This window comes from Podarcis vaucheri, assembly GCF_965113315.1.
Source record: "Podarcis vaucheri genome assembly, chromosome: 1".
Lineage (NCBI taxonomy): Eukaryota > Metazoa > Chordata > Lepidosauria > Squamata > Lacertidae > Podarcis > Podarcis vaucheri.
Window position 1 is genome coordinate 22260628 of NC_138759.1, and position 16254 is coordinate 22276881.

The 16254-nt window shown below is 43.9% G+C and overlaps 1 protein-coding gene across 2 annotated transcripts in view; it reads right to left on the reverse strand.

Annotated features, from left to right (window-relative positions):
• LOC309535598 (alpha-1-antiproteinase-like) overlaps positions 1–6108 on the reverse strand; it is a 38522-nt gene extending 32414 nt beyond the window's left edge. Inside the window, exons 1-5 of one of the 2 annotated variants that reach the window (XM_082228829.1) lie at positions 5768–6108; positions 3209–3868; positions 2529–2799; positions 2093–2240; positions 529–869 (exon numbers count right to left, since the gene is read on the reverse strand). In XM_082228829.1, coding sequence (XP_082084955.1) covers positions 675–869; positions 2093–2240; positions 2529–2799; positions 3209–3868; positions 5768–6080 — 1587 coding nt within the window. In that variant the 5' untranslated portion in view covers positions 6081–6108 and the 3' untranslated portion in view covers positions 529–674. Of the gene's footprint in view, positions 1–528; positions 870–2092; positions 2241–2528; positions 2800–3208; positions 3869–5767 lie in introns of those variants that run through there. The other variant, XM_082228830.1, reaches the window with a different exon arrangement.
• Positions 6109–16254: the final 10146 nt, after the last annotated feature.

Sequence of the window (16254 nt, forward strand, 5' to 3'; positions counted from 1 at the left end):
CTAGCCTGGATCTTGCTGGGGAATGCAGCCAGGGAGGTCAACAGGAGACCAAGCCGGGTGCCTGGGAGTGTTGCCAGTTACTCCCGATATAGGCTTGATTTCCGACACAGCTTGCTTCCAGGCTTGCTTATAAGAACATTTTCTTTTAATGTGAAGAATGTCTGGTTCACAAAAAAGCATCCAATGTCAGGGGCTGGTCTGAATCATATGCCAGAGACTGGTCTGACTCTGAAGATGGGGGAATGCAGTCACAGACAGTTCAGCCTGTAACAGGGAAAGAAGGAGAGGATTCATCTTCCTTCAACATTCCCAGAAGCATATTTAGAGGCCACACAGTCAGGGGAAGAGTTAGACAGCTTTGAGATTGAAGCTAGGCATGAGAGATAATAATAAAATACTGTTAACCTGATCTTTCAAATGGCACAGGTGTCTACATCCCCAAATTATCATGGAGTGAATACTAGAGAGCACACTTAAAATAAACAACATATTTTTTAAGATTGTGAAAAAAGAAAGAAAAACACCAAGTGATTTTGCAGACAACTCAATCAGTGTTTTATTTCTTCGGATTGGGAACATGTCACAGTTATCACTTTGATACCTAAAAGCATCTTATCAATCATGCTTCGTACTGGAAACTCCATGTTTTCTGTGCTGCAACACAAGTTGAGCAATCATGCCTCAGTAGGATTCGTGACTTTTCCCATGGAGATGGAGGTACCAGTTTCCTCCTGAACAATCACCAACAGAAAGGGGCGATTGAACTTAATTATTACACGAGGAAGGGAGATAGGAATAATTTCAATGGCAGTAGTAGCTGCAGCTTCAGTGCCATTCTCATAGACATTTAAATAAGCTTTGTGAATAGCCTGCAAAGAAATACAACAAAAATTAGTGCAAGATTGCAAGATTGCGTCTGACTCAGGGTTTTATCATGAGAAAATCTAGGCCTTCAAAACAAACAAATCCACTGAATGTCTTAAGAAACAACATCATGTGGTCGTTTCTCACTCTGATTGCCTATTGATCTGGTTCTTCTATCCAGTTCTGAGCATCATATTTGTGTATCAGTCAGCCTCAAGGAACTGAAGGAATTTTCTGAAAATCTTGATGTCAATCTTCTCCATAATTATTTTTTCCTAGTTCTTGTCTCTCTCCCTTACTCTTGCTGAGAAGCAAGATCCCAATGCCAGGCTGATTATGCTAAAAATACGAACACTTCTTTCATATATATACCACATATAATATTACCCTATTGCTCCTATAATATTATAAACACTAGGTTTCCAAAAGTAGCCAGCACATAAACAGATAAATGCAAAAGTTTATATAACTGGATAAAAGACATATTTAGTAATATACTTTAAAATTATGCTGCGTAATACACACAGCATATGGTTCATCAGCACTATAGTATATTGTATTTTAAAATGGGGTTTCACAGTTTTTAGGGGTTTTTGAATGTTTTATGTAGATTTTCAGTTTCATTGTTCTGTGTGGCACAATGACAATAAAGATATCATATATATCGTAAAAAAAAATATACAGTGCCTGAGCAGGTCAGACTAAAGCAGGTATGTGATAAACGAGACTGTCTGCACAAAGCTTGCAAATGTATCAGATTTCTCCTCCTTCTCCAATGCTAACTGCAGTCTTTGCAAAGCAATTGGTACTGAATCATCTGCTCTTGAAAATTCGGTGTCAGAGGTGGGGAAACTGTGGCCCTCCTGATGTTTTTGGATCCCATCAGCCCCAGATAGCATGGCCAAGGGAAGAGGGAGAGCTGGGGTTTAAGAGTCTCTCCATCAGTTCTGTTGGGAGACCAGCTTCATTGGGGCTCCCCCCTCAACCGTCATCAAGCACCACTCATGCCATTAGACTATAGCAGAGGGAGAGATGGGTTTTTGGTGCCTCTTATCCTAGCTGGAATAGCAAATATTTTTGGCTCCTCCTCTCCATGAGAGATGTGATTGTGGTTCAAGTACCCCAAATTATGTTCATTTGAACATAATTCAGACAAGAGGGTACCTCTGGTGGAAAATGGAGGATGCAAGAAAATATAGATCAACCTGTTGAATTTTGAGAGGCCTACCTTGGAAATCTTCACCTCACGCTTCCCAGTAATTCCAGAGAGGTCTGCATGATCTGTGAATACCTCCGTAATATGCATTCTTCTTAAGATCCCTTGGATAACATAGTTGGCAGAGATTGTAAACTTTGGAAGGAATAGATCTATTCTCCTGTTGAAAGAGGAACCAGAGGCTTGTGAGGTATTGCTTTGGAAAAAAATGTGCCAGGAGAATTTTGAGTGTCATATGGCAGGACACAATTCTAATCAAAGATGTGCTCTCCCAAGCCCACATTCCTAGCACTCCTGTCTCAGCGATGTCTGTGCTCAACTGATCCTGTTCTGGAATTACAAGGGACTTGGTCTTTACACAGCCTATCACTACCCCTCAAACTCACAACAATATATTTACACCTACAAATATGTACTACACTCTTTCCACTATAGCATGCCCACTTACTGTGATTTTGTTGAATTCCTCCATTTTAACAAAACGTCTTTGCTAAGAGCATTTTCCAACTGCTTCATTTTCCCTTGGTCAGGAAGAATAAATAATGCTGAAACGTTGCTCTTGTAAGGCAGCTTCACAACCTTGCAGGACAAGATCTTATCATGGTAAGTCTCAAACCAGCTGACTTTGTTCATCATAGGGACTTTCACCATGGTTTCCTCATCCACATGGAAGTCTCCTTCTCTTGTATTCAGAGAATCGAAAGGTTTTTCCCAATCGGCTTATGGAAAGAACAATAACAGCATACATGGCATTTAATTCTTCAATATATTAATTGTCATACTCAGAGCTTTTAATAAAAGCTCCTGTTTTAGTGGCATCTTACTGTGCTGAGATACCTGCCTTTGCAGCTCTGTTCTTAATCTAGTTTCCAATTACTTAATCTCATTTCCAGGAAAAGGTACTCACAATATATTTGATTTGTTTCGATAATGGTGGAAGTCAATTTTCTGATTGATTAAAGGTACTTCTTTGTGATGAGAAGTCTGAGAAGATTCTTCTCACACAATGGGCAGATAATGACTCTAGACTAAAGCACCAACAAATCTCAACCACAGCTTAAAGTTTAAACCTTAAACTGAGAAGATCCAAGAAGCAAAACCTGTATAAAACAAGTCCATCTGACTTACCTCTCATGTAAATATAGTTCACAATAACCATTAGATCCTCTGGGTCAAGACCTTTGACAGCATCAACTATTTTCCCATTCGTTTTTTCCCCTATATAGCTATTGATTTGACTTTTAGCTACTGCAGGATTCTTGAAGTTAGTCGGAAGAACATCCGTCTCATAAAAATGTTTGGCATCATCCATGAACTTCTTCAGGGGTTTCACTTGGTCATCTGTGAATAGGGCGTTCCCAATGCTCAGGTGGAGTTCAGCATTGGGGAGGTTCAACATGTGTAATAGATGGTGGAAACCCTCGTGTATTTCCTGTTCAGTGATAAATGACTGGTTAAAGCCAAGTCCTGACAAAAGCTGACTCAACGTGGTTGTTCTAGCTCCCAGTGACACCATGGCCAAGGCAGTGGAAATGCTTAGAGGGGAAAAGAAAATGTTCTTCTCAGCGGTCTCCGAAGCAATGTGGTGGTAGAATCGAAAGGCGAAGTCAGCATTTCCTGGGGCTATCTTCACAGAAGGCTGATCTCTTTCACCTTTAGCAGGAGGAGAACGGCCATGGTCATTATCCTCTTTTTGGTCAGGGGCATAGTGACATTGGGCAAAAGCACAGAGACCAGCAAGAAGCAAATACAGGTAGAGGTGAGACATTGTGTTCCTCTGGAAGTCGTCTGTGAAGACAAATCACGTTCAAAATTAATCGTTGCAATGGCTTGCCTTTGAGTCATTCAACTCTTATATGCTTTTCTGGTAGGATGTTTAAAAAACTCTCTTCTTTTGGCAGAATGTTAGAAGCATAGTGATCTTTGTTAAAGCCTTTATTAAGGTTGGAGTGAGGTAAAATAAAGCAAGATTGTTTGTGTGCGCACATTTGTGTTTCTTTGTGATAAGAAAGCAGTATACCAAACCTCTTTCACCTAGCAAGCAGCTGTTTCCCTGTCCGTTGGAGCAAAGAGTTTTGTGGCAGCTTAAGGACTCAGAGCACAATCCTATCCATGTATAATTGAATGAAGTGGAGCTTACTCCCAGCTAGGCCCCAGGCTATCTAGGTGACAAGCAATATCTGCAATCCTCACACCAGGCAGGCAATTCCTCCTGCAGTCTGTCTTGGCTTCTTGTACACTTTCTAATTCTGCCACCATGGCCTCAAAGGAATGAACTTAATTCCAGGGGACCAGGAACTCATTGCACCTCTGACATGCCCATGACTTCTGCCCCATGGGGAGATAATCATACATACGGCCGAGGGTGCAAAACCATGGAAATCCCTCCATGTCCCTACTGACTTTCTACATGCATGGTTGGTTATGTTGTCGTTGTTTTCATTATCCGATTAAGAGTTAGGGATTACATTGGGCAGAATGGGGTGCCCTGGTCTCCTCGCCCTGCTGATGAACTCACATGTCTGAGGCACTTTATCAGCCGGAGCTGATTCTGGTTCTAAATTTATATTCTCCTGAGTAGCTCCTCCCAGCTATTGTAGTAGGCAATAAGATCAGGGTGTGTGGCTCAACTTCTGTTAGCCTCCTGGGGACAGGGAGTGAATAATGGGTGCTCATTAGGTGGCTAGTAAATTAAGTTTAAATAGTTGATTAATCAACCTGCCCCCTTCCTTAAGAAAAGCTACTGGAAAAGCTCACTGCTGTAGCTTTTACTTTATTTTTGTTTTATTTACTGCCAACAACCCACTTTTAAAAATGCCTGTTACCATATAGTTTTAAGTGGTACATTGCACTCTTGTTTTGGATCAATTAGCTACCAAGGCTTATGGTGAAGAGTTGAGGGAGTTGGTCTGGAGAACAGAAGACTGAGAGATAATATGGGGGTCCTCTTCAAATATATGAAGGGCTGCCTCATGGAAAGTGGAGGAAGCTTGTTTTCTGCTGCTCCAGACGCAATGGATTCAAATGACCATAAAAAATGAGATTCCGACAAAACGTGAGGAATAACTTTCTGACTTAAGAGCTGTCCAACAGTGGAATGGACTCCCTCAGACGTTTTTACCATAGCTGCAACGGGTGAGCTTCGATCGCAGTAAGCAAGTATACCGGTACTGTGAGGGGCAACGTTTGGCAAAATGACCCCTGAAAAGGCTTGGAAGGAAGCTCAAGCCAAAGGAACTTCAGCAGTGTCTTTTTGGTGTCCCTCGCTGAAAGAAAAATGGCAGAGGTGGGGGGCAATCCAGGCACAGAGAAGAAGATCAAACAGACCAGTGAAAAGCTTCACATCACTGAAGCAGCAACAAGAGGGTAAAATCTCTATTTCTATATTAAAATAAATGTAAAGTAGTAGCAGCAGCAACAAAACCTAAAAGGAAATAAGACAAGAAGAAAAAAGGGGAACTCGGGGGGGGAACCCCTCGTGGAGTGAATAAACCCAAAACAAAATAAAGAGTAAAAATAGCGGAGGGGATACAATGCTACCACAAATGTAAAGGGAGGGGATACAATGCTACCACAAAAGTAAAGGGAAGACAGAAGAAGAGAAATATATAGGGAGAGTGTAAAGAAATCACTCAGATTGCAATTAAACTATTTGAAAAGCACACCATCTGAAACAGACTTACTTACTAGAAAACGCAGAGCGGTGCAAGCTGCCTGCTATTGGAGCTGGATAGAGTAGAGCAGCCACTTTGAAGTTGAAGGAAGGGAATTTAACAAATAAGATGATGACAAGGGTTTGAAGACGCTGAGTAATCACTGAGGAGGAGGAAGTGACAAAGACAAAATTGTGAAAGTGAGGTTTAAATGAGGATAGAAGCTGGTGAGTTGAATAAATAAGAACACAGTGACACCCAACGGACAAAGGAGGAGAAGCAGCAGTAAAGTAAAATTGGATGAGAGATAAGATCCTCCAAACAAAGAGTAAGAACAAGTTAACCATAGATGGAAAAGAAATAATAATTTTACGAGAAGTCTAATAATAATAATAATAATAATAATAATAATAATAATAATAATAATTTATTATTTATACCCCGCCCATCTGGCTGGGCCTCCCCAGCCACTCTGGGCGGCTTCCACAGAAACCAAAAATACAATAAAATATCAAACGTTAAAAACTTCCCTTAAGATGTCTCCTGAATGTCAGGTAGTTGTTTATCGCTTTGACATCTGCTGGAAGGGCGTTCCACAGGGCGGGCGCCACTACCGAGAAGGCCCTCTGCCTGGTTCCCTGTAGCTTTGCTTCTCGCAATGAGGGAACCGCCAGAAGGCCCTCGGCGCTGGACCTCAGCGTCCGGGCAGAATGATGGGGGTGGAGACGCTCCTTCAGGTATACTGGAATGAGGCCGTTTAGGGCTTTAAAGGTCAGCACCAACACTTTGAATTGTGCTCGGAAACGTACTGGGAGCCAATGCAGGTCTTTCAAGACCGGTGTTATATAGTCTCGGCAGCCGCCCCCAGTCACCAGTCTAGCTGCCGCATTCTGGATTAGTTGTAGTTTCCGAGTCACCTTCAAAGGTAGCCCCACGTAGAGTGCATTGCAGTAGTCCAAGCGGGAGATAACCAGAGCATGCACCACTCTGGCGAGACAGTCCGCAGGCAGATAGGGTCTCAGCCTACGTACCAGATGGAGCTGGTAAACAGCTGCCCTGGACACAGATTTGACCTGTGCCTCCATGGACAGCTGTGAGTCCAAAATGACTCCCAGGCTGCGCACCTGGTCCTTCAGGGGCACAGTTACCCCATTCAGGACCAGGGAATCCTCCACACCTGCCCGCCTCCTGTCCCCCAAAAACAGTACTTCTGTCTTGTCAGGATTCAACCTCAATCTGTTAGCCGCCATCCATCCTCCAACCACCTCCAGACACTCACACAGGACCTTCACCGCCTTCACTGGTTCTGATTTGAAAGAGAGGTAGAGCTGGGTATCATCCACATACTGATGAACACCCAGCCCAAACCTCCTGATGATCTCTCCCAGCGGCCGCATGTAAATGTTGAAAAGCATGGGGGAGAGGACAGAACCCTGAGGCACCCCACAAGTGAGAGCCCAGGGGTCTGAACACTCATCCCCCACCACCACTTTCTGAACACGGCCCAGGAGGAAGGAGCGGAACCACTGTATAACAGTGCCCCCAGCTCCCAGCCCCTCAAGACGGTCCAGAAGGATGCTATGGTCGATGGTATCAAACGCCGCTGAGAGATCCAGCAGAACTAGGAAACAGCTCTCACCTTTGTCCCTAGCCCGCCGGAGATCATCAACCAGTGCGACCAAGGCAGTTTCAGTCCCATGATGAGGCCTGAATCCCGACTGGAAGGGATCCAAATGGTCCGCTTCTTCCAGGCGTGCCTACCCAGGTTGATAAAAAAGAGACAGCAATTCCAATTTCTAACAAAAACATTAAAGGCCAAATCATCTGCTCTTGAAAATTCTGTTTCAGAGGTGGGGAAACTGTGGCCCTCCTGATGCTTTTGGATCCCATCAGCCCCAGATAGCATGACCAAGGGAAGAGGGAGAGCTGGGGCTTAAGAGTCTCTCCATCAGTTCTGTTGGGAGACCAGCTCCATTGGGGCTCCCCCCTCAACTGTCATCAAGTCCCATCTCATCAAGTCCCATCTCAACTCATGCCATTAGGCTATAGCAAAGGGAGAGATAGGATTTTGGTGCCTCTTAATCATCATAGCTGGAATAGCAAATATTTTTGGCTCCTCCTTTCCATGAGAGATGAGATTGCATGATGGGTTCCCACCTACCACCAGTGGAAATAAAGACACATGACACAGATATTTTAGGTTAATGGGCTAAATATGGCCACAACTTTATTGGTTACAGGTGATGAGTGGTATTGGCTTAGGCATTGGTCCTAACTGACTATCCGGCTTCAGCCTGTTCGCTTGAAGTCCGGGAAGGGTTAACCATCAGTCGGGGGAGTCCTGCTGATGCACATCAACTAGGAACTCCTCTGGGGTCACCACTCGGGGGGGTGCCTTAGGCCCTCACCTCCACAGGCTTTGGACAGGGAGGGCCACGCCCCCCGAATCCTTTATCAGACTACCCTTTGATATGCGAGGGAGGTGATGGCGCTTCCTCCCCCCCTTCCATCTTCATAACAATAACAATACCAATGCCTAACCGCCACCCGAGCAAAAGCTTGCCGCCAATACCCTCAAACCTGCAACCAGTCCCTAATCCCAGCCATCATATCTGCCGACCACATATCGTTTCCCACATTGGAAAGATGTACGCCATCCTCTCAGTAGAGGGCCACTTAGCTGAACTGGATGTTGGGGTGGTCAATGACCCAACCCCGCAGAGCTGCCACTCTACACACCACCAAATGTTCCAAATGCTCCCTGGCTTTGTTTATTGCAATAGGGCACTGACAGTCCCTCCATACAGGCCTCTCCAGCAGTGGTGACCAAATTAGGGTTGAATCTGGCAATGAGGCAATCAGTTCATTGAAGTCATTGTAAAAGTCCCACATCAAGTCCATGCCTTTCCGATAGGCCAAGTCATTTTCCCCCAGCTGAATAACCAGAGCATGAGGGGACCTTCCAAAGTGGCTCTGGTTTCTCTGCAGGCATAAATTCTACCCAGCGCACCCCCTTCCATGAGATTCAGGAAAGTTTTATTTTTTAGCATTACATTTTAGCATTTTTGAATGCCGGGAAGACCATGGCAGTGATCTGCCCTCTTTGAAGATAGTCCCAGGAAATACTGGGTTTGCTTCTAGATTACACCACCAGCTTGTTACGATATGGATGCAATGCAGCTGCAAACTGCTAGCTTGAAAACATCACATGATGGAATGTTGGGACTGTTCCGTGGGAAACAGAGGGACAGTCAATTCACAGGGCAATGCACCGGAATTAGCTCAGAGTGTAATATGAGCTCTTCCTCTTGTTCTTGTACAGGAAGTACAGGAAGTCTTTGTCACTCGACTGCTGGAGTCTGACAAGATGTCTCGGGAGGTGTGCTGTCTCCCCGGGGCTAAGATCCAAGATGTAACTGAACGACTGCAAGGAATCATAAAACCCACTGACAAATACCCCTTCCTCTTGGTTCATGTGGGAACCAATGACACTGCAAGCAATAGCCTCCAGAAGATCAAAAGAGACTACGAGGCTCTGGGCAGGAAATTGAAGTAATTAAATGCACAAATTGTCATCTCATCTGTCCTCGCAGTTGAACGACGTGGCCCAGGGAGAGAGGGAAAAATAGTGGAAGTGAACAGCTGGCTTCGCAAATGGTGTAAACAGGAACGGTTTGGATTCTTAGAGCACGGACTGCAGTTTCTTGAAGATGGACCTCTGGCAAGCAATGGGCTGCACCTCACAACGATTGGGAGGATGTTTTTGCCAAAAATCTCAGAAACCTCATCAGGAGGGCTTTAAACTAACTAATGTGGGGGAGGGAGACAGTGCTCCTGAAGGTAGGAGTCTATCAATTGATGAAGATGATCATCCAAATGTCATAGACCAAATGGAGCAAACAGCACGCAGACCTAGTGGTGGGAGGAAAAAATCCTTAAATAAGAGACACGGGGGAATGATTAATGGACTTCAATGTCTGTACACTAATGCGCAAAGCATGGGAAGTAAACAAGATGAGCTTGAGCTCTTGGTACAGCAAACTAAATATGACATAATAGGCATCACTGAAACCTGGTGGGATAAGTCCCACGATTGGAATGTAATAATGGGGGGATACAATCTATTTCAGAGAAACAGACCAGACAAGAAAGGAGTAGGAGTGGCGTTATATGTCAGGGATGTGTATACCTGTGAAGAGATCCAAGATTTAGAACCTCAAAGCCAAAGTGAGAGCATTTGGGTCAAAATTAAGGGAGAGAAGAATAACAGAGACCTCATTGTGGGAGTTTACTATAGATCCCCAAGCCAAACAGAGGACATAGATGATGCCTTCCTGGAACAGATGGCCAAGCATGCAAAAGGAAGGGAGATAGTAGTAATGGGGGACTTCAATTACCCGGATATTTGTTGGATGTCAAACTCAGCCAAGAGCATAAGGTCAAACAGATTCCTCACTGGCCTTGCAGACAACTTCATTGTTCAGAAAGTGGGAGAAGCAACAAGAGGAACAGCCATTTTAGATCTGGTCCTAACCAATGTTGATGACCTGGTTAGTGGGGTAGAAGTGGAAGGATCATTAGGCGCGAGTGATCATGCTCTTCTGAAGTTTACTATACAGCGGAAAGGAGCATCCAAGCATAGTAGTACTCAATTTCTTGACTTTAAGAAAGCCGACTTCATAAAACTTAGGGAAGTGCTGGGTGAGATCCCATGGACAGTAATACTAGAAGGAAAGGGAGTTCATGATGGCTGGGAGTTTGTTAAGAGGGAGATAGTAAAAGCACAACATCAGGCAATACCAAAGAGACGGAAACATGGAAGGTGCCTAAAGAAGCCAGGGTGGCTATCTAAAGAACTTTTAACTGAGTTAAGATTAAAAAAGGATGTGTACAAAAAATGGAAAAGGGGGGAAACCACCAAAGAGGAATTCAAACAAATAGCCAGCACATGTAGACACAAAGTCAGAAAAGCTAAAGCACAGAATGAACTCAGGCTTGCTAGAGAGGTTAAAAGCAACAAAAAAGGCTTTTATGGGTATGTCCGTAGCAAAAGAAAGAACAAAGAAACAGTGGGGTCACTCAGAGGAGAAGATGGTGAAATGCAAACAGGGGACACAGAAAGGGCTGAACTCCTCAATGCCTTCTTTGCCTCAGTCTTCTCCAATAAAGAAAACAATGCCCGACCTAAAGAATTTGGAGCAAATGATTCAGCAGAGGAAACACAGCCCAGAATAACTAAGGAGATAGTACAAGAATACTTGCCTCGTTTAGATGTATTCAAGTCTCCAGGGCCAGATGAACTGCATCCAAGAGTATTAAAAGAACTGGCAGATGTGATCTCAGAACCACTGGCAGTCATCTTTGAGAATTCCTGGAGAACAGGCGAAGTCCCGGCAGACTGGAGGAGGGCAAATGTTGTCCCTATTTTCAAAAAGGGGGGAAGAGAGGACCCAAAGAATTATCACCCAGTCAGTCTGACATCAATACCAGGGAAGATTGTGGAGCAGATCATTAAGGAAACAGTCTGTGAGCACCTAGAAAGGAATGCTGTGATCACCAATAGTCAGCATGGATTTCTGAAAAATAAGTCATGTCAGACTAACCTGATCTCGTTTTCTGACAGAATTACAAGCCTGGTAGATGAAGGGAACGCAGTGTATGTAGCCTACCTTGATTTCAGCAAGGCATTTGACAAGGTGCCCCATGATATTCTTGTAAAGAAGCTGGTAAAATGTGGTCTTGACTATGCTACCACTCAGTGGATTTGTAACTGGCTGACTGACCGAACCCAAAGGGTGCTCATCAATGGTTCCTCTTCATCCTGGAAAAGAGTGACTAGTGGGATGCCACAGGGTTCTGTCTTGGGCCCAGTCTTATTCAACATCTTTATCAACGATGATGGATGATGGACTCAAGGGCATCCTGATCAAATTTGCAGATGACACCAAACTGGGAGGGGTGGCTAACACCCCAGAGGACAGGATCACACTTCAAAACAACCTTGACAGATTAGAGAACTGGGCAAAAACAAACAAGATGAATTTTAACAGGGAGAAATGTAAAGTATTGCACTTGGGCAAAAAAAATGAGAGGCACAAATACAAGATGGGTGACACCTGGCTTGAGAGCAATACATGTGAAAAGGATCTAGGAGTCTTGGTTGACCACAAACTTGACATGAGCCAACAGTGTGACGCGGCAGCTAAAAAAGCCAATGCAATTCTGGGCTGCATCAATAGGAGTATAGCATCTAGATCAAGGGAAGTAATAGTGCCACTGTATTCTGCTCTGGTCAGACCTCACCTGGAGTACTGTGTCCAGTTCTGGGCACCACAGTTCAAGAAGGACACTGACAAACTGGAACGTGTCCAGAGGAGGGCAACCAAAATGGTCAAAGGCCTGGAAACGATGCCTTATTAGGAACGGCTAAGGGAGCTGGGCATGTTTAGCCTGGAGAAGAGGAGGTTAAGGGGTGATATGATAGCCATGTTCAAATATATAAAAGGATGTCACATAGAGGAGGGAGAAAGGTTGTTTTCTGCTGCTCCGGAGAAGCGGACACGGAGCAATGGATCCAAACTACAAGAAAGGAGATTCTTGTAGTTACATTAGGAAGAACTTCCTGACAGTAAGAGCTGTTTGACAGTGGAATTTGCTGCCAAGGAGTGTGGTGGAGTCTCCTCCTTTGGAGGTCTTTAAACAGAGGCTTGACAACCATATGTCAGGAGTGCTCTGATGGTGTTTGAATAAGGGTGTGAGCCTTATCACCACAAAAGAATGGCTAGGCTACCAAGGAAATCCAATCAAGTAACTTGCCAGACAGGAGATAAACAAGGACAAGAGAAAAACGACATTTAAATTTCTGTGATGTAGATGGGATGTATCTGAGGGGTGGTCTTAGGTTACACCCCTTCTGTGATGTATGTATAATGTTTCTGGGGGTGGTTTTGATCTACAGGATGGGAATTTCAAGTCTTTATAAGCCCTTGCACAGCATTTTTGTGGGTCCTCCTCCTTTCCTGCGAGTGAGGGGAGCACCCTGTTGCAACAGATCAATAAAGATCAAGCTTACTAGCTGCTTTGCTTCTCAATATTCTCTGGTTGGTCTCTGTTATTCTCTCCTACCAATAGGGAACCTATGTAATGACTCTATATGGGCTCTTGGATACCCCATAAGGGAAAAGGGCATATTTTTATTTACAACAGCAGACCCTGTGGAAATATGTCAAGTCCCGCAGGGCCCTAGTCTCTTGTGACAGAGCGTTCCACCAGATCGGGGCCACAGCCGAAAAAGCCCTGGCTCTGGTTGAGGCCAGCCTAAGCTCTCTGTGGCCTGGGACCTCCAAGGTGTTTTTGTTTGAAGACCGTAAAGTCCTCCATGGGACATACCAGGAGAGGCGGTCCCGTAGGTACGGGGGTGCTAGGCTGTATAGGGCTTTAAAGGTTAAAACCAGCAGCTTAAACCTGATCCTGTACTCCACCGGGAGCCAGTGCAGTAGGTATAGCACCAGGTGAATGTGATCCCGCGGCAAGGACCCCATAAGGAGTCTCGCCGCGGCATTCTGCACCCGCTGTGTAATTTAAAGGTATAACAGCCTATACTTCCACGCTTTACTTAGCTGAATGTTTTGTGATTTTAAATCTCTGTGGGGGTTTTCTCACCAAAGAGCATTTGCCCCAAACTTGGATCTTGGCATCTAGGAATTCTCTCTCTCTTTTTTTATTATTAATTTTTATTATTTTCAATAATCATAGTAACCAGGAAGTTTAACATTTTTTTTTTTCATCCGATATTCTGGGTAGAGATCTGCTTTGCAAGTATTCTGCTATCTCCTCTTCCTTTTCATTACACTTTTCATATAATTTTTTGAAATATTTAACAAACCTCTTGGTGATTTCTTCCGTTTTATCTATGATCTTCCCTTCATCCATTATTCTATTAGTAGATCTTTCTGCCTTTTCTTCACTTGCCATGCCAGTAATTTCCCAGTATTATTTGCTGACTCAAAATACCTCTGTTTCATCCACCTTAAGTTATTTTCTATCTCTTGATTAACTAATGCTGACAATTGATTTTGTAATAGCTTACCATTTTTGCTTGCTTCCTCATTTTAGGATGTTTGGCTAGTACTTTTTCATTTTCTTCAATTTCCTTTTTAATTTTATCCATCTTTGCTTCCCTATTCTTTTTTTGAATTTATTGTTGAATATAAAAGCCTCTTTAAAATGCTTTACTCACATCCCATATTACCCTAATATCCGTATCCTGCACCTTGTTATTTTGGAAGAATTCCATAAGTACCGTATTTTTTCGCTTCATAGGATGCACCGGACCATAGGGCAAACCTAGTTTTTAGGGGGGGAAATCAAGAAAAAAATTATTCCCCCCCCCAGCCCCAAAGAGCAAAGACGCCAAGACAGTGAGCGGTATCCATCCCACTGGCTGTCTTGGCTTCCTCTTTAGCCGCGCACAACCTCTCCAGCCGGGAGAAGGCAGAAGCCAAGACAGCCAGCAGGATGGATCCTGCTAGCTGTCGTGGCTTCATTTTAGCCACGGGGCTGGGGTGGGGGAAGCCCAAGCTTCCCCAACCCCAGAACGGGTCCGGGAGCGGCAGCGAGGTTGCACGCAACCTCGCCTTCACTCCCGGAGCTTGCCGGGCTAAGGGCGGGGGAAGCCCAAGCTTCCCCCAACCCCAGCCCCCAGAACGGGTCTGGAGCTCCTGGAACGCTCCTGGAGCTCCATAGGACGCACACACATTTCCCCTTCATTTCTGGAGGGGATAAAGTGCGTCCTATAGGGTGAAAAATACGGTAATTCTTGTGCTTTGGCTAAAAAAATGGAATCGTTTAGGATTTTCTCATTCATTCTCCATCTTTAGTTTACCCTTCTCCTGTTTCTTAGTTCTACTGTAACCAAGTTGTGAACAGTTATCGATCTAAATATAATATCTGATTTTTTTTACCTTCAGTAGTAGATTGTTAGTTATCCATATTCCATCAGTCCTACCCGCTGTCTGTTTTGCTTGGGTATATTTTTTCTCTATAGGGTGCTTGTAACGCTGCACATCCTTCAGATTCAAACTCTCCACCATACTAAAAAAGGTAGGGGAGAGTCTTCCTCTCGGTCTACCTCCTGAGTCTGTATGATCAAATTCCAAAGAGGTAACTCCATTTAAGTCTCCTAGCAATATAATTTCCTCATTTATAAATTCTAACAACTTATCCTCCACTACCTTGAAGAACTCTGTCTTATTCCTATTTGGAGCATAAATTCCTGTTATCACAAATTTTTCGTTACCTTTCCCCACTTGTATACCCAGAATTCTACCTTCATTGTCCTTAAAAAAAATTGCTTCAAATTTCGGGTTGACATATATTTCAACGCCTCTCTTTTTCTTTAAATCTGAAGATATAAATTCTAGACCTAAAGATATAAATTCTAGTCATCTAGGAATTCTCATTCGCTTCTCTTTCTTCCCTAGTTGGAGGATGGAGAGATGCAGACATGGACATAGAGAAACCTCTTGACTGAATGTAACCTACTGTAGAAAGATCAGAGGCATGTTTGTTACTCCACCCACTTTTGTCCAACCCGTGGCTGGCATGTGATCCCTGTAGGTTGCCCATAAGGAAATGTGACCCATGAGCTGAGAAAGGTCTTCCCCTACCTGCCATAGCCCATGGGCTCTCCCCTGACTCCTCCCTCTCAGTGTTTATCCCCGCCTTCCCCTTTCCTGTTTCTCACTTTGTCACCTTCTCTATGGAGTCTTTGCACATCTCTCTCTCTCCCCCTTAGTCCATTATTCCAGATACCCCTGCTCTCTTTAACCCTTTCATTTTCTACTCCCATACCATTATCATTTAGTTAGCTGCTCTGTCAAGGAAGTGGAGGAGTAGGAATCTGCCTTTCCTGAGGCATTGTTATAAGTGGAGGAGATTCAGACTGGTGCAATAAGGTATCCCTTATTTATAGTATTTTCAGATCGCCCAACAACTGAGGCTCTGCACATGGTTTAAAATAATAAAATAATAATAATGAAATATAGAATCATAGAATTGTAGAGTTGGAAGGAACCATGAGGACCATCTAGTCCAGGAATATAGTCTGTTATCTGTGCCTCTGAGCAAGCAGTGGTGGGTGCCACAATAAATGGCCACAATATGAGCTTGGACTACTCAGAAACTAGTGGCTTGAGATCCCTTTGGTCAGGGAAGTTCATGCTTATTTATTTAAAATCCAGCTCTTTATCAACCTGTAGTACCATTGCACAAAGGTCGTCCGGAAGCTACAAATCCCTTGCATCACATTTTGTACCCGACTCCCTTTGGCAACCCATATTTGCTCTGCTTAATGGTTAATAATAAATACTGCGTACAAGCCTGGTATATAAATTACAGGTTTAAGAGGATTGTAGTGCAGAAGGGTGCTGCAATATTCTTTTGGTGATCTGTAAGTAAGCTATACATTCTTTTTCACTCCTCTCTCTAGCTTGTTTTGGCATAGCTTATGATATCCAGTGT